This window comes from Cygnus olor, chromosome 8 (genome assembly GCF_009769625.2).
Source record: "Cygnus olor isolate bCygOlo1 chromosome 8, bCygOlo1.pri.v2, whole genome shotgun sequence".
NCBI lineage: Eukaryota > Metazoa > Chordata > Aves > Anseriformes > Anatidae > Cygnus > Cygnus olor.
Window position 1 is genome coordinate 17,591,230 of NC_049176.1, and position 18,424 is coordinate 17,609,653.

The 18,424-nt window shown below is 38.7% G+C and overlaps 1 protein-coding gene across 2 annotated transcripts in view; it reads left to right on the forward strand.

Annotated features, from left to right (window-relative positions):
• Positions 1 to 18,424, forward strand: part of COL24A1 (collagen type XXIV alpha 1 chain) — a 134,221-nt gene that overhangs the window by 76,010 nt on the left and 39,787 nt on the right. For both annotated transcript variants that reach the window (XM_040565499.1, XM_040565500.1), the window contains exons 25-32: positions 6,209 to 6,262; positions 8,062 to 8,115; positions 9,865 to 9,918; positions 10,626 to 10,679; positions 16,410 to 16,463; positions 16,770 to 16,814; positions 16,931 to 16,975; positions 18,252 to 18,305. In XM_040565499.1, coding sequence (XP_040421433.1) covers positions 6,209 to 6,262; positions 8,062 to 8,115; positions 9,865 to 9,918; positions 10,626 to 10,679; positions 16,410 to 16,463; positions 16,770 to 16,814; positions 16,931 to 16,975; positions 18,252 to 18,305 — 414 coding nt within the window. The remainder of the gene's footprint in view (positions 1 to 6,208; positions 6,263 to 8,061; positions 8,116 to 9,864; positions 9,919 to 10,625; positions 10,680 to 16,409; positions 16,464 to 16,769; positions 16,815 to 16,930; positions 16,976 to 18,251; positions 18,306 to 18,424) is intronic.

Genomic DNA, 18,424 nt, shown 5'->3' on the forward strand with positions numbered 1-18,424 from the left:
GTTTTTATTTCCAGTTTCTCACCGGCTTCTGTTTGTAGTAAGTAATTTTTCTTGTCCTTGATGTGCAGAGAGAATCCAAACTCCTTAAATGGAGTAAGGCATCCATCCTTATTGATACCTTATCAAGCCTGTGTTATCAGATGCTTGGTGACACCAAATACAAACAAGATTTGTACAAATAACACTAAATATTTTACTATTACTGTACAATTTATTTAACAGTAAAGACAAAGGGAAAAGGAGATTACTAGAAAGTTGGTAGTATTTTATTAGCCATTGGACTTCCTGTGTTTATGGTTTCTTCTTTTTGGGGGGGGGCTTATCTATTGATATTTATTCATGATCTTCATTAACTGAGTTCTTCAAATTACAGAAAATGATATAAACTTTAAAGCCCACAGTTGAAGTATACTACATTAGTTTTTAGTATTGGGAAATCCATCACAGCATTCCAATTCTCTAAAAGAAAACTCATGCATTTCATGAATATTCTGTCAAAAGAAACAATTTTGAAATAATAAGTCCTGTAAATGTTAAATTCATAAGAAATTATGACAAGAAGCATGTGTCTGCTACTGATACTAAATGGCTACACCAATATTTTCCTTCTGTTTCTTTCTATTCTTCTGCTTTTCCCAGTATCATCCATCTTGTATCTTTAACTAATCTGTCTTAATATTCAAGTTCTGCTTAATATCAGCTTGGAAGAATACAGATGGAAGCTGTGCACAAGCAGGGAAGTTTCAGCAGTGCGAGACTGGAGCATAATGCTTTATTGTTCAGTCTAGTAAGATGGGATATGTGCTGAAACGCACTCTCTCAATAGACTAGCTGTCATATTGTCCACCATCTGTTAGGTCACATGAAGCTGCTGACTCTTTAAAGCATACTTCTGCAGAAGTATTTCTGGATGCTTGTCCAGAGTGGAAACTGAGACTAAATTTACAAAATGTTCAGTGTGCTCATAAGCTTAAAAATGACACACATTTTAATACTAGAGCAGGAATGTTCCTAAGATCAGACTTCAGACACTATTCTTAACTGAGTTCTACAGTAAAAAAAAAAAAAAAAAAGTTTGTCTGGCTACAGCAACTGCCCTGTTTCAAGGGGAAGGTGGGCGGGTTCAGGTGGTGCTGCTTGGCTAAAGAGAGCCCAAAGCTGAGTGGGATTTCCTTTGCTGTGAGATACTCAGTTACTGTACAATCAATAGGTGCAATTGAAGAGGAATCAGTTAAGATAGTGAAAAGTAACAGCCAGAAGTTAGAGCAAATTTACAGTGCTGATGAGACAAAATCTTTTGGCAGTCATGCCAAAGGAAACAGCCACTTCAGCTACTGAGAAAATTGCCCGTACGTCGGGGGGAGGAAAAGCTCACTTTGCTGACATACCCAGTTGGATTTTGTATTCTTGTATCAGTGATGGATAGCAAGTATTTGAAACCATGTTGCTTCAAGCACCTCATACCAATGATCTGTCTGTGTTACAGAGTCGGGGTGATTTAGGAAAATGATTCATTGCGTAGTTTTTGTGGCACAAAACTGAACTCATCTGAACTTAAAGGTTGCTTGTCAGGACTGCGTTACTGTTTGATAGTGCTAGTGTTTACCCAGACCAGGGCACTCTGAATAACTAAGTGGAAGCTAGTTCCAATTTTTCCATGCCAACTCCATTACAGACGTTCAGCCCTTGCTTGGCCCATGGGCTTATAATTAGAAATCACAGGCATTTCTACTCATATGGAGGCAGGGTACAAGTGCAGAACTTAGTTTTCCTGTGATGCAGTCAGTTTGTACCCAGGTTGTGCATGACATTAAAAAAAACTTGGCCTAGAAGAAAACCCTCTTAAAACTGGACTGTAGCTAGGTGGCATTTTCAGAACTGTTTTCCCAGTTTCTTGATTGGTTATAATGTTATTCACCTTTCTTAGTAGTCTGGAGACAGGGATTTCTTTTAAAATTTCAGGTTACTCTTACCTGTAAGGAAGAGGATAATGCCTCTCTAAGGATATTAACAGCTGCTCCATTTAGTTCGTACCTGATACAGGTACAGCAGTGAGCAGATGTTGTACACAAAGGTGTTATTGCAAGTCTTTGGTTTCAAAAGCCTGTCTGTGGTTCAGCAATATGCTAGTTTTGGTCAGATCACTAACAGAGCCGCATGAAAGCACTGGTCCAATAGAAATTCACCCAGAAACCTACAACTAGCAGGTGTTAGTTTTTTTTTGTTTGTTTGTTTGTTTGTTTGTTTTAAAACCCAGAGCTGGTATCAGCTGTCCACAACACCTCCTTCCTGACAGATCAGCTACATTTTTTTTCTACTATAGATTATATGAAGCCCAAATAGCAGCCAGCACAAGCCCTTTGTCAGGCTTTCTTTCTCATTTGTGTCCAGGCCTAATCGAGGTCACATCTGTTACAAGGGTGATCCAGAATTAGTGTGTATGGTACCAGGGTCCAGATGGATCAGTTTTAAAAATACTTGTAAGTACTGTTATGTCTGGCTAGTAAAACTGAGCTTAGATTAATATTTATTTCTTAAAACTTCATTTTTATTATATTATGAGTTGTAGAGGTATTTTTCTATATATCAGCTGGGTATGAACTAGTAGAAGCTGACTGTTAGAGCATCCATTCTTCCTTCTTCTGTCCATTGTTCTTGGCTTTTATTTTAACAGAGGTAGTTGATGTGAATCTTCAAGCATTGTCAAATAGGTTTTGATCTGTTAAAATCAAACCTTAATGTTTACTCATTTGCTTTTTTTGTATGCGTCATAAAGTCCCTCATGCAGTATGAAGCTGATGGGATCTCAAGAAATGTTTAAGTGGGAAATGAAATGAGCAGGCAGAGGTGATGACCATGCTGAATATGGAGGAAAGTAGAATGTACAGGTTAAGGATAAATTTTAATGAAAATTAATTGAAAATACCCAAAAGAATTTCAAAGAATAAAGTTAATGTGGTAAGATGATATTTAAAACTTACTTCTGGGATCTCATTAAAAGAATACAGAATGAGGAGATTTGAAAATGCTGAATTCTTCATGAAATAACATTGGATTGGAAAGTCTTCACTTAACACAGAAGATTGTGTTAGCATACAACCTGATATGCAGCTGCTTCCACAGGAACTGTTGGAACCAGCTGAGTATTCATTCCTCACTACCAAGCTTTTCAATGGATTACTCCAAACTTGGGTTTTCGTTAAGTATTCTGTGTGTTTTCAATTATTCAGCTACAGTCCGGTTTCTAACATGGAGCATATGTGCTTGCAAGATATTTTGTCTGTCTTAGGCATGTGTTAATTGTGATATCTGGTCTCTGATTTTCATGAAAATGCTTCTGTCAAGAAGGTTTCTAAAATGCTGTTATTGTCATTGTAGAGTTTTACATATATCTTTGTAAATGAAAGTTTATGACTGCTTTTTAATTAGGTTTAAAACTATGATGATTTTTTAAACATTTCAAGGTTGTTTTTTTTGGTTTACTTTTCTGTTGCCTAATACTTTCAATTTGATTTTCTGAGTCCACCACTGATTCCCAAAGGATTGAAGGGATTCTGGAAGACACTGACTCAACAAATGTGCCTTGGAGTGTATTCATCCTCTTACATAAGAAGGAGAGAGAGTTGAAACCTCATCCCAGTCTTAGTGGCTGGTTTCTATGATAAACCAATCCCAAACTAAGATTTAAGGAGCCACGTGATCTTAAAGACAGTCCATGGGGAAAACACCACTTTATGGCTAATATATTAATGGAACAAGATGCTTTTCTTTCTGATTGCACTTTCTCTTCACTGTGTGCTACTAATTGTTTTGAAAACTAAAATGATATTCCCAGGAAAACTTTCTGTCTCTCTTGCCTCTGCTGGTACCTGCCCTAGCGTTATCTCAGTCTTGGACACTTGATCTCTGTTTTGGATGGAGAGGTGAAAGAAGGTTTAGTTAATCTGTCATGAATTTTCTCCTTTGTTCCTCCTGAAGTCCCTATTGCTTTTCCAGTTTCTTTAGCTTCAGTTCTTGTTCAGTATTGTTTTGCTTTCCATACATACCCACTTCCTGTCACACAGTGTTTCTTTTCCTTCTTTTTATCCCCACAAAAATCTACTTTCTTTTAGTGTTTCTACTGTGAATTTTCTTTAATTAGTTTCTTTTGAGGGATAGCATCTACAAAACTTTCTACTTCATAGCCAACTTTAGTCCTTGCTCTGGAAGACGTTGTAGGCTAAGCCTGATGTGCTGGGTAACAAAATAGCACGTTCACAGTTGCTGCTTCCTAGTCATTCCTTCTCTCTCACACCAGAGCAACTTCTTGAGAAACACAATACTTCTGGATTGAAAAGGGGACTTGATCAGGGGCTTTATAGCAAATGTTTCTCTGCACGCAGATGGGGCACGGCTACCCATCTTTCTAATTGACACCTTCAGCCCTCTAAACAGTGTGGCATTGACTGGGCACTCAGGAGTGTCTCTGTGGAGAGAGAACAGGTCTTGAGTTACATCTTGGCTCTGATTACATCTTACTCCCTTTCTGGAATAAGAAAATCAAAGTGATTAGTCTTCAGCCTTTTACAACCAGACCTCTACAGCCCTCATCTTGATGAGCAAAAGTACAGGGTAATTCTTTGTCTCACAGATCTCTACTTGGTATTGAGGCCCATTGTCAGTCATGAGTCACGGCAGCAGTGGTAGCTCTCATTCTCAGAGTTAGTCACGAAGTCCCTCGTTTCTGCCAGTGACCTCTGAGCATTGCCTTAGTGCCAGTATCACCAGGACAAATCTTTGACAGCTGCCAAGAGACGTCTTAGACTGACACATAATACAGAAGTTCAGACATACAATACGTTACTCCAGCAGCCATTGAGGTGCCTGTTTGTCTCTTTAGCCCTTCCACAAACTTATTTGTGCCAGTGTTATCAACCTCAAAGATGGCTATCTCAGTGGCTCATTGCAATAATTTTAACTATGAGATTTCCAGAGTAGCTAGTAGTTCAAAAAAAAAAATGAAGAAAATAAAAAGCAATCCTGAAGCCTTGCACCTGTCATGCTAAAGTACTTGAGGCTGAACTGTGCTGAAATTATACAGGTAAAGAGCTGAAAAATGGATTTATTTTCAAAGACAAATCTCAGACTGGAATGTTGTCTTTCTGATATGAAATGATTTCTATGGAAAAAAAAAAAAACTATTACTAGGCTTATGAAAAGAATATAACTGTCATTGGGAGCATAGGAGTCATGTTTAAAAAAAAAAAAAAAAAAAAACACGAAACAACTCACTTTAGTACCGGTCTAGTGCTAGTTAAGCCAGTACATTTCTACACATGTATAGAGAGCAATGCCAACATGTGAAATGCCATTTTGTTTGTACAGTGCCTTTCAGAGTGTTACAGACAATCCAGTTGTGTATTATGGACTGCTGGGACCTTCCACGTTTCTGTCATCTTTCGTGTGCAGTCATGCAATATACTCTGGACACCTATTTTTCTTCAAGCTCAGTGTTCCATACTTTTCTCAGCTGGGGCCTTGCGCTATAACTTATTTTCTGTTTCTTAGTTTGGTAATAGCGGAGTTATTCCAAGCACTGGGAATAAGATTGTTAAAGGTACTTCATACCTTGTTTCCCATTCCATGTGGTGGTTCTGTTCTACACAGTGGAAATTTGTGGGAGAGTCTCAGGAGAGAGTTTTACTTCATTTTTAAAAGGGCTGGAAGGCTCTGATCCCCTGACTTCAAAGGTGTTTGGGGCTACAACACTTAAAATAACGCTTAAAGGGAAATTCTGGCAACACCTCATCCAATATAGTTTTTGACTGTCTTTTACTTTGTTCTACTGAATTTATTCACCTTGAACTTTGTGGTTAGACTGAAGTGCTAGCAGAGCAATTATTACCTTTATTTTTATGTTTGCAAAGCTTCTAGCACTGCAAGATTGACTTCAGAGGCAGACCCTAGGTGGTGGCATGGTATCATTATTAAATTAATGCAATTTCTATAAGTAGCCATTTACTGTTGATGAGTCTGAATGCAGTGATCCTCTTGCCTGAACTGTAAGCCAGGTTAGCTTGTGCAATCATCACTTCTTCCCATGAGCACTTAGACAAATAGACCAGTAGTTCTCAGGGATGAAGAACATGCTCCACTGCCAGGTTTTTGGGGAGCTGCCAGCTGTGAACTTGGACGTTGCACTAATAATTCTCCTTACTTTTTATCGCAGGGATCAGCTGGCTTACCTGGAGAAACTGGGCCATCTGGAAACCTTGGTGAAAAGGTATAAAAATGTATCTGACTGTTCAGCAGCAAAAATCAGAGTTAAAAAACATTGAGGAGATAAAATATTGGTGACAGATCGTTTACTGTCCCCAGACAAAGCTAGTATTTGTGTAGCTATTTCAGAGAACAGGGATGTATTAAATGGTAAGATATCAAATCTGACAGATTGCTGATAGATTTGATACCTTGTTCATGTCACGACATTTACTTTACCATCCATTGCTATTGGTTCACAAAACTGGCATAAATGATACTTGGTGTAGTCAATAGTTGCTGATTAAGCCCTGTTACATAGTTAAGAGATGAATGTAGAAAGATAAAATTTGGCTGTATGCATTAACTGAGTAACGAAGGCAATGTTGTTAGTTTTGTCTGCTGTGCAGTAACAGTTGTGTTTATGAAAGCAAAGTTTGGCAGACAACCTGACTAGAACAGTACAAATAGCTTAAGCATATTTGACATGGTTTTATTTAGGTGAAATATTTTAAAACTGAAAAACAGGAAACTATTACAGGACTGCATGTCAGCTTCAATTATAATAAAAACATAATTGTTGGAATGATCCAGCACCATTTTTATTTCTGCCCTGCAGGGCTGAATTATTTCACCTGGACTGGTGGCTGCTATTTAAAGAGACCTCAAGTCTTTGCAATCTATTAGAGCATCCATGAAAATCTGATGATAATTTTTATTGTTGGTTTATATAATATATGAACAGAAATATATCAGTGGAAAGCACTATTTCTTTAAACTAAAAATTTAGAAAGCTGTCATATGGTTTTAATCACAATATTATCTTGGAATTCAGCATCAAAGGATTCTTGTTCTTCGTAATTACACTTCACCCAACAAAGATTACCTTGGGATACTGCTGCTAGTTTAAGTAGGAGGGGAGGGAAGAGAGAAAAAGGCTAATTATCAGCAAATGGAAGCAATCTTCTTCATGGTGCAATAATTATTTTCATTACTGTGCTGGTTCTGTAGAATTGATCTTCCTCTTTTATAGATTAAATGCTGCGGTGCAGAAGTGCTATGTGGTTTTAAATGATGAATGTACTTTGAGCACAGTTATTTTAAAGAAATGTGCCTTTAAAATATGTAACGAATACAGGTAGTACACATGACATAGTGATAATGCTGTAATAGAAGTGTGATCTTTGCAATAGAAAAAATCTGTGGACATAGAACTTGGGCTGGATGTGAAGTGAATAAAAGATGAGAAAGTTTGCAAGACAAGAATGAGACCCTTTTTACTCCACCTACTCCAATTGATTTCTGTTGCTGCTTGTAGGGCTGCCTTGCTTTTAGATCTGTTTTTCCCAATACATATTGAAGAAATGAGGTAGATGGGAATGTATTTTTTTTTTTGTTTTCCGTGGCAAGGTTTATAGGTTAAAGAATGTGGTACATGCAACAGAGACAAGGGATCTGCCAGCAGCAGTTCACAGAGACTGAAGTAGTACCGAATCTATTCTCTGGTCATCTAAGAAAAGGGAAGACACACCAACTCAATTTTATCATTTATTGAAAAGAAAAAAAAAAAAAAAAAAAAACCGCTTCTGTTCCTGAAGGGCAGTCCCTAAACCAGCGGTGGTATTATGCTCTGCAAGTAGTTGTTTCCTTTAGCAATCAAGTTGCTTATAGATTGTGGACTATAATCTAATACAAGTCTTTTTGCATCACTGTTATCACTGTTACATTGTTAGTGCAGGTTAGCCTTGTTGGCAGTATATCCTAGGAACAATGGACATGGGACAGAGCACTCACTGTTACTTTCTTTTTAATTTTTCATTAAAGGGAGAGCGAGGCAGTCCAGGACCAGTAGGTCCTCCTGGAGAGAAGGGTGTCACGGTAAGTCACAAGTAATGTAGAATCCATATTTACATTACTTAGAAAGGCACTTTACTTTCCAAAACAGAGAGAAATTCTCACCCTTCTGACTGTGCAAGCCTTATAGAAAAGAGTAGTGTTTATGAGGCATTGTTCCCAAGAAGCTTCATTAGCAGCTTTAACACCTTCTGAGTGATCTGCTGAATGAAGCAGCAAAATAACTGTTTTTGAAAATGGCTTTTGCAAACATGGATAAAAAATAAAACACACTGAATTGAAAGGAGAGAGAAATAAAGGAAGGAAAGTAAATGAACAGTTTATTACATATGCTGGGGTAACGCAAGTTATTCTAGTTGACAGGCTAGTAACCAGTGTGACCTCTTTAATTCTGCTGCACAGCAGTACCCAGACAGCCCCTGGGTACCACCCTGGTTGGAGGATTGACTTCCTGACAGCACCACTGGTCCTAAATCAGGATGCAACATTTCATGCATCATTTGGCAGTCTAGAGGCCACAGTCATATTAGGTGGGTTATCAGAACACAGAAGTATAAAGCTATACATGTGTGGCCATCGCCAAATGCGCATGGAAGTTCTTGAGGAGATGTGGTTGGGATTTGACTGTGCATTTGTTTGCAAGTATTGTGGTGGTTCCAGAATGAACAGAGAATGCTTACAGACTTAACTGTTTATAAGGAAACAGGAAGGGAGGTTATAGGCAATGTATAACGCTTAACCTTCCCCTCATGGTCCTAGTGTTCCTTTATAAGAAATTTTTGGTCTCAAAGCAATGTTACTGATGAGGCTCTGGGGTCATACCATGATTTTGTGCTCTGTCAGTCTCAGGGATTATTTTGTACTTTTCTTTTATACAGTATTAAAGTCAGTGTAGAGCTGACATGCTGGTAGTTTGACATGCTCATTATCCATTGACATAGCATGGGTACTCTGTCCTGTGATATCTGGCAGTAATGTGGTAGGCTATGGTGAAGCCTCAGTGGTTCTATGTAGAGGCTGCAGATGTGGGCCTGTGTGTGATGGACAAGAGCTTTGGACAAGAGCTGTGCTTGGTGTTTTGTCCTGGCCAGTTCTGTCCACACCAGGTTGTCTCCACTTTCTGTTCCCATTGTTGTAGCTTTGTCATGAGGATTTTGGATGGGGTTAACAAACCCTATAGGATGCATTGCCACGGTTAACTGACTCATTAGGTGTATATAACGACCACTGAACTGAGTGGTTAGTGTTATTCTGGGCCACTGACTCTAATCATATTTTTCCTCCCCCAAATCAGCAGTCCCACAAAAAGTTATTTCTAGAACCAGCTAACACTTCGGAGTTTTAGAGACTTGAAAAGTTCTATTCATCAGGAGGAGCTCACATTGATATATTGTGGTACTGGAGAGGAAATTTTGCTTATTGGGATATCTGAGAATTGCATGACTAATTTTGTGAATGTGACTCTAAAATAATTAAATCAAGTTAGAACTCAGCAGACTTTGTTTCAGGAAATCCCTGTCAGCTAGTGCCAATGTGCAGGGAAAAACATTCTTAGGCTATTTTTTTTGTGATATATCCAATATCTGGATATTTTTGTGATATATCCAAATAGATCTCTGTTTTCTAAACAAAGCTTTGAGAATTATTTTTGCAAGATTAAACATTTTATTAATTTACCTCCAATTTTGCAGGTAACTAACTGGATTTATTATTGTTGTCGTAATAACAGTTTTGATAAAACTGTGCCCTTTTCTGTATTTATTTCAATTCTAGGGCTATCCAGGACCTCCAGGAGGCCCTGGGCCTGCGGGGCCTGAAGGATTACCTGTAGGTATAAAATAGTGGTTTGGTTTGTTAAAAAATGTGCCATTGTTAACTTGCCTTTTTGCTTTGCTGGAATTAAGAACGTTTTCTAATTGGTGCTGCAGTCTGTAAAACTGTCATGAAAATTTACCCATCCAGACGCAAAGTCTGTTTACCTGCTCTTTGCCAGGATAATCCATGAGGGACAGGAAAAGTAATTATATCATTTACTCACTGATATAAAAACTACTCAGCTGATAAAAGTAGAGGCTTAAAATTTTTTAAGGGTGGTTTATTATTGCACAGCAATTTTATTCATTGATGCTTAATATAATTTACATATATCATATTTAGTTTCATTATTAATAAAAATATTTTCTGATTTACTTATGTAATTGTGTTGTAATTTGGCTGTGGGTCATCAATACACAATGGTTAGCCTTTTTGAACATAATGTTGCTGAAATAAAAGTTTGAGGAATTTTTGGACATTAGACAAAAGTAATGTATCCAACAGTCACATTGTGCTTTCTTACTCAGAATAAAATTACATAGAGACTACTATTTAGATTTTGATAGATAAATTGTACTAACATAATTAGTTGAATTTGAACCATGAATAGACGTTACTGATTTGTGTTGGCTACGTTAGCTATTACTAAGTGTGCATGAACCCCATAGTTTCTAGAAATCTGTCTGTAGAAGACAATAATAAGTTTGTTTGACATGTAGGGACCTTCTGGGACAAGAGGACCACCAGGGCCACAGGGACCTAAGGGAAGAAGAGTAAGTAATACTGATGTATGAATCTGATGTGTGACCCACATACAGCTGCTTCCACAGAATTCTGTTCTGGACTCCAACTATTTGTACTGACATCAGACGGATGATACTTGTAATCCCACGTAGGAAGCAATATGATTCTTCATTTCTTCTCCCATTCCAGTTAAATAGGGGTTTGCCATTGATTTCAGCTGAGAACAGGACCAGAACAAAAATTGCAAATGGCTTTGTTTTCTGTAGGCATAAATATGCAAATGTTGCCATTTATAACTACCATTGGACTGTTTCGGTGTTTTAGGAACTGTTTTCTTCATCAGCATGTCATTTATATCTTTGGAAATAAAATCAAAGTCCTCAGTGTCTGTGAGAGGAAAGAGCAAAGTCAGAAGAGGATGTAGTCGAGCATCTCTGACTTCCAATTAGACAGTCCATTTGCATTTCCTGCATTTTGAAAAAATGAAATGGGAAGCTCTTTTTCATTTTATGCAAAGTCCAAATAAACCAAGAGGGAGTCTGTCCTTATCAAATTGTACGAGCTTTCGATCACAGTGCGTAAAACCAGTTCAGGGAAAGTATTCCACTTTGTTACCTTGGTATTGATGGCTTCATGATTTTCATAAATGCTTTTCCTCATAAACCCCACCAGTCATTTCCTGGGCTTGGATGCTCTTACTTCTGCAGTCTGACCTCAAGATGCCTGCAGGAAGCACTGGTGGCTCATTGTATAGATGCTTTTGGTTACAGCATGAACAACCTTCTTCTGACTGGCTTTACAAAGTTTGTCAAAAATAGCAGTGAAGCTGCACCCTTCTAGCCATCAGGCTAGTGGCACGTGGAGGAGGAGTACATATATGCAGACCCATTTTCACTGTAAAATGCTGATGTTTGAGCTTCATCTGAAAAAGAAAAATCCTTCGGGCCTTATCTGTCTTTTGGAGTTTGTCTCACCAATCACCTATAGGTTGCAATGAGTTCAAAGGCCAGCTGAAAAGTAACTTAGTGTAAATAGTTGTCTCTAAGAGTGGATCTGATCTGCTTTCAGGATGTATGTTTTAATTCCAGTAGACACAGCATTCCCTTAGAAACTCACCTTTTGATCCTTCCCTCTTGGCAGTCCATCTGCCAGCATCACCAGAGCTGGAGTCAGAACCAAGCTGCTGACATAAATGTGAGTCCTGTAGCCTCTCCTCCCTCCCAGCATCATCTGCTACCTGGTGATTGTTTTTGTGGGGTGGGGGACAGACTTATTTTAATTTGGATTCTGTTTTGAAGGTAGGAGGTATTTTATTTAAGGAGTATCACATCATCTGCCAACTGAGACAGGAATTTTTGAGGGAGTCTCTATGCCTTTGGCAGCACATCATGGAGTACATTGCTTATAATTAAAGATCACTCAAAATAAATCCCAAACATCACAAGCTCTGTGGAAGTCCTGGTTCAGAGTTGTGGTTTGTGCCTTTGCCTTCATCCAGTGTGACTGGGAATGCTTCATGTAAGCATGTATTGGAGCCGATCCAGGTCTTCAGGCTCTGTGAACAAATTCCCAAGGAAACCATTGAGAACTTTTTCAGCTCTCAAGATCAAAATATCAGACCCAAAGTGGACTCTCGCATAAGGAAAATATCTGGAGGCCTCTGAAACCTGGGGTTTGTCATCACTGGATTCAGAATGACAAGTGTAAGAACCCTAAGCTCTGTGTGGCAGCCCTTGGAAAAATGCATACCGCAGTCACATACAGAAGTTAAATAGAAGCATATGGAAATTTCCCTTCACTGTGACTGAAACATCTTACCCCATCTTCATAGCCGGAATCTGCAGGAAGTCTTGGGAGTGCTGACCCTCCACTTCTGCACTGTCACAGAGTGGAATTCCTTCATCTCATAAATTCTGGACCTTTCAGCAACCAGTTCACATCCAAGATTACCCAGCAGCCTACTTCTGCCTGAGAGCATCCAGCTGCTCAGTTTCCAGTACGCTGGGGAGTTCTGGCCAGCTGAAGGGAGGCTGTCTGGGAGCCTATGGAGTACCTCAGTCAGGGGGCTTTGGGGGATGTGCCCCTGAGCACAGAGGTTCCTCAGCTCACGTTCAAGACTTCTGGAAGACAAGCTGGTAGCAATGTTGGCAGCCGTGAAGCCATTGATGCATTTTTTAGTTCTGCGTGTTAATGTAAGGAGAAGAAAACTAGAATGTGCCAGAGACTGGTGCTGCTTTTTGTCCATACGATAATCTCCGATTAACACAGCAGTTATCTTTAATTGGAGAGGAAGAGTTCATGAATCATTAGATTCACTTAATGAGTGAGACTGGAGTAAAAATCTTAAGAATTGCCAAGTTTCTGAGCAGTTAGTAATCTTCAGGCTGATGTTTGGTGTTTTAAAGCTTAAAAGCAATAGTCTTTCTGCTCTTATTTTCCTGGAATTCTGCTCATTAAGAGAGATAAGTAGCTGCATAGTGTGCTTATAATGTTATTTTCTTATATCTTTTCTTATATCTAGGAGGTAGGATGAGGAAAACAAAGAGAGTTGACGGGCATTTCTTGCCTTCTTATATGAACTTTTTCTCATTTGATTATTCTTGAGTTTTCTATGCAATATGTTCCATTTTAGAAATAAAGCTGAACTCTTGCCAAAGAAAAAAGTAGTAGCAATCATTTGGCAGCCTTACTCCTCAGCTCAGTTGCAACCTAAATTAAATAACAGCAGGCAAATTATGTGTATCTCTCATTCTGTCCTAGTTATAGTAGGAAAAGATACAGATCCAACCCATCCGTGCCAATAATGAGTCACACTGTGCTATTTATACGAATGTTACGGTGTGCTTCTGATAGAATATTAAATTGGCTTTCCCTTGGATTCCAGCACTCTACTCTATGGCAGGCTAAGGGTAGGTTAAAAACAGGCATTGCCCAGAGACAGAAGCTGAGCTTCATGTTGGTTTCTGTTACTTTGTTTTCGATTCAAAATTATTTAGAGAAAGATTGGTGTTTTGAATGATGCGCCACTTGACTTGATTAGCAACGATTAAATCAGTTGTCATTCTCTTCCTAATGACTGGGCTGCTCATGCCATCTCCACTGAAGCGGCAGTACCTGTGTGACTAGCAGAAAGGTTTTGGCGCGTTACACGCATAATACAGACAGAATCCTATGCAGTTTCCTGACAGGGCCATTTCTCAAACTATGGGCTATGACCCCCATTATGACTAAAAGGAAGTCACAAGTGTTTAAAAAAGATCTATCTGTTAATATTATTAATGATAGGAGATAAAATTTCCTAATTACACAAATTCATACAATTAAAATGTGTCCTCCTTGAGTATTTCATCTTATCAGCCCTGTTGAGAATGCAAAGACAAATGACAGGCCACGTATCTAAGAAGTCTGAGAAACACTAAAATTATTCTGCAATTGCTAACCTTAACACTCTGAATTTCTCCCTCCCTGTGTTCCCCAGGGAATTCCTTTGCAGCCTGTCCTTGAACTTCTATCTCCCCTTAACCCCAACTCATTGACTCATCCTTGTTTCATCACAAGGCTTCCCACCTTCCCTTTCCCTTCCATTATCGGAGAACTTTCTCTTGAAAGCAATGTCAGATCATGGGACTCTCAACCTGCTCAGTCCTGCTTGAGCTTTCATCACAACTCATTTGGTGTGCATTATGGGTATCAGTTACAGAAAAAGAGCAGATCAGTAACCTGACATTAATTTAATCCAGATGTTTAGCTTTCTGTTAAGTAATGCTGTATAATAATTCAGTAATTGGGTTTACACAATTACATAATCTGAACTTGAGACCCAGTCCTGTTTCCCTTATCAAGGCCTCCATCACCCTCGAAAACACTGTTAGTCTTTCGGTCCTGATCTTCGAGTGTGTTGAAGTCCCTAGGAGTTTCTCCGTAGACTTTTAGTTGTCTTTGGACTGGGACCTTTCTCAGCAAGAGCCCTGCAGCAGCCAGGAGTGTTGCTGTCTCTTATAGCTTCTCTTCTTTTCTATTCTAGCTTTAAAAAAAAAAAAAAAAAGTGCCTGTAAATACTCAGTCATGATTTGATCAAAATGGGGAAGGTGGCCAGGATAACACAAGGATTGCCTCACAAAAGCTGTGTCCAAAACTGCCAAAGGTTTCCGAAGTATTCAGACAGCTTTCCCTGCCTGTTCCTTTTCCTCATCCTGTGTTTCCTGTTTGCTCCCTCATGCTGGCCAGAAGCAGCAGTGCTGAAATGCTGGCAGATAAGCTTCTCATGGGATAATTATGGCTTGGCCAGGGGATGTAATGATATATCAACTCACAGGAAGGAGCTTTTCTTGAGACAATTCTGTTGCAAGAGCAAAGCCTAACAGATTCTGGATTCCAAGTTACCAACCAGCCACTTCTTTTACCGTAGCTCCAGAGAGGGGCAGGTGGATGTTCATCATCTGTTCTGACAGAGGTTTTGATGTTCATTGGTAAACCCAAGTTAGAGTGAACAGAGTTTTGCCGTGTTTTACCTCAGAAGCTCAAGAGGGACATGGAAGTCACAAACATTTTTTGAGGGGAAAGTAATATAAATAAAATCAGATGTATTTCCAGCACTTCCAACAAAGTCTTTTTACAAGCCCTGCATTATTACTCGATAGAACACTTTACAACTCTCTGGAATCAGATGTGATTGCATGCCCTGCACTATAAACCATGACCCAAGAAGTAAGGTTCTCTACAACTTAGTAGTGCGCTCCAAAAATGCAGATCTTTTTCCTCAAGGCAATGCCATAGCAGTGTACTAGTTCCTTTTGCTTGGTACCAGCACAGCCAAGAAGCCACCAGGAAAGCTGTCGTCTCTCATCCTCCTACAGCATACTGCTGTAAAGAGCCCAGCTCTGTTGTCTTGATATTCATCTAGCTCTTACTTTAAAGTGGTCATTGGTTTCAGATTGTTATTAACTGGTTTTAATTTTGTTTTCTATATACAAACATTCATTGTGTTTAGAGTTATGGAAATACCCTCCTGAGTCAGTGTGGATAAAATGTTCTTTTCCACTTTGCTCATTACCTATTTTAAGGATTTTTTTATTTGCTTGTAAACTAATGGGTTTGCATTACTAATCTTAAATAATCATATCTGAACATCTTGGCAATAAATATTTGCTATATTTGTAATAGCATAGCATAACATAATAGTCTTTGTTCATGTATTGATTGTAAAATATCAATTTACAGTAGACAGTTTAGTTTAATAATACAGCAGTTCACTCTGTGAGATTATAAATTGGTTTTAATCTTGCCTCAAATTGGCTTACTAATGGAAGAACTTTATCTGCCTGTTCTAAAGTTTTACAACCTAACTGGATTTTTTTTACATGTACAACCTATGCTCAAAAGCAAGTACCCCATATAACCAGTGCTCATCTAAATACTTCTAAATACATGTTGTATGCTTAAAAAGTGGATGAAAAAGAGTAGAAAATATCTGCCTGCAAGCTGGGTCTAACAGAGTCCCTAAATATCTTGTTTACATTTTTAAAAACAAACAAAAAGAAAACCTTACATTCACATTGTAGTAAGCCAGTAATGAGTTTTATTATTTGAAGCTCTATTTCACACTTAACATACAGTGAAAATTTTTCTTTGTCCTGTGGATTTTCAGAGTACATGTCAACAAAATGTGTTTCCCTCTCCTAAAGCTTATGTTTCATCTCCCTGCTGATAGCCTGAAATAACATGCAATTAATGTTCCTAATCACTTGTTCAATATTCAGGGACCTAGAGGTCTAGATGGTCCTCCAGGAGAACCAGGGACACAAGGCATTAAGGTGAGTGCTTGCATTGCTCAGTACTTTACAAAACATTTAGATAGATCATGACTGGCAATACCCCCCACCCCACCCAAAAAAAACCACAACACCTAGCGTGTTAGAAGTCATAACAAGTTTCCATTTAGTCTAGGAGAAGCCTTGCAAATTTCTGCCTTTTTCAAATATTTCCTTATTATGGTATAAACTCATCTAAGCCTGAATCCGCAATTTCTGCACTTAACCCAACATTTAAACTTGGAGCAGCTGTATGCAGCTTATCTAGCAAACGCACATAGAACTCACGTGGTTTTGGTTATTTATCAGGGAGAAAGAGGAGATCCAGGAAAGAAAGGCACTCCTGGGCTCATTGTAAGTATTAGAGACAATCTTTATATTAAGCCTTAATGCAGTTAACACAAGTTTCTGGGCTGTGTTTGGAAGTTATCTGAAGCCAGCATCATCTTTCAATATTTCTCTTTGACCAGGGCAAAGCTGGAAATCCAGGACAAAGAGGAGATCAAGGTGCACCAGTGAGTATGAAATGCTCTAGTACTTCTTCCCAAAGACCAAATACCATACTTCTTTATCGTATAAGGGAATTTGTCTACTTTGGAGCAGCTGGAAAACTAACGTAAGAGTTTGTATTTTTTCATACAAAGAATCAGAGGCAGAAGTGAGAGTAAGTGTGAACATGGTGGTCTGCTGCTAGACCAGTGTTTTCATGGACAATTGCCCACAGTGCATACCTACGGTATGTTAGCAAATTGCAGCAGAGTGGCAACTATGTGTAGCTTGGGGGTGCTAGAAGTTGTTTTGCTAGTAGTTTTACTGTAGTTTTAAGGGAGAAATTCATTGTGACATAGAAAATAATTGACGGATTTTAGACTACATGTGTGCCATCAATGTTGGGATAAATAAAGAAAAATATATAAAATAGATATTGTGTAGGAGAAAATTCCTCTTTTTTTCAATGGAAATCTAATGTGTTCTGTTTGTTTTTCTTTTACAAAGGAGGTTATTAATCAATCCTAATGGTACAGTATTTTTTAAAAAGAAGGAAGCAGAAAAGCGGAAGCAAAGCAGTAATGATAGTGATTTTGTGCTGAAATTGAGACTCAGAATGCTGGTTGCCACTGCTTTTCTCTTGCCTCTTCTGGTCAGATCTGGGAGCCTGGTGCCTCTCACCTTTGACGATGGGTTTTCATTTCCTGTTCCTTCACTAGGACTTGTGTGTGTGTCTATATATACACAAATGAATGTAGCAAAGCCTCGTTAGGCTGAAATGATGTGAATTAGTACATTTATTGCAAAGTACAAGATACTGCACTAGTACTACAGCTGCAGTTTCTAGAAGAGGGTGTGAGATGCATGCAATGAGCCAGGATGAGCAGAAAGAAAAGTGGGGTGTGAACCCTTAGTGGTCACCTCAAATACAGTTTGTAGGACAAGACACTCATAATGTTATGGTTAGGTTGAGTCTACACACACAAGCAGAACATGAGACTAAGGAGAACAGTGAGGATCTGGTAAATGGTGGGTCAGCCAAGATCTATCCCTAAGTAAAAAATAATATATTTTTTTTTTAAAAAAAAAAAAAAAAAAGGGTTTTGTTTGGGGCTTCCTCACCTGCCACAAGGGCCAGTGATATGGCAGTGCATGTCATCCAGAAGAAAAAATTTCTTAGGTATTCCTGAGCAAGTGATTGAGTGAGCAGAAATAAGAGAGGGAAGTGGCTTTTCACAGAATGTGAAACAGCTTCTTTCCTACAGATTTTTTATTTTACTTCATTTTATTTTTAACTTTGAGGGTATGCCTGGGCCTCCTGGAACCACAGGAGACAGAGGACCAATGGGAGAGCCAGTAAGTTGATCCTTATGCCTGCTTTAAAATTTTTCCACATATTGTACTGAATTCCCTAGTAACTCAAGCTCCATTTTACCAGGATTTGTTGTTGTTAGCAGCGGTTAGGTAGGAATTGT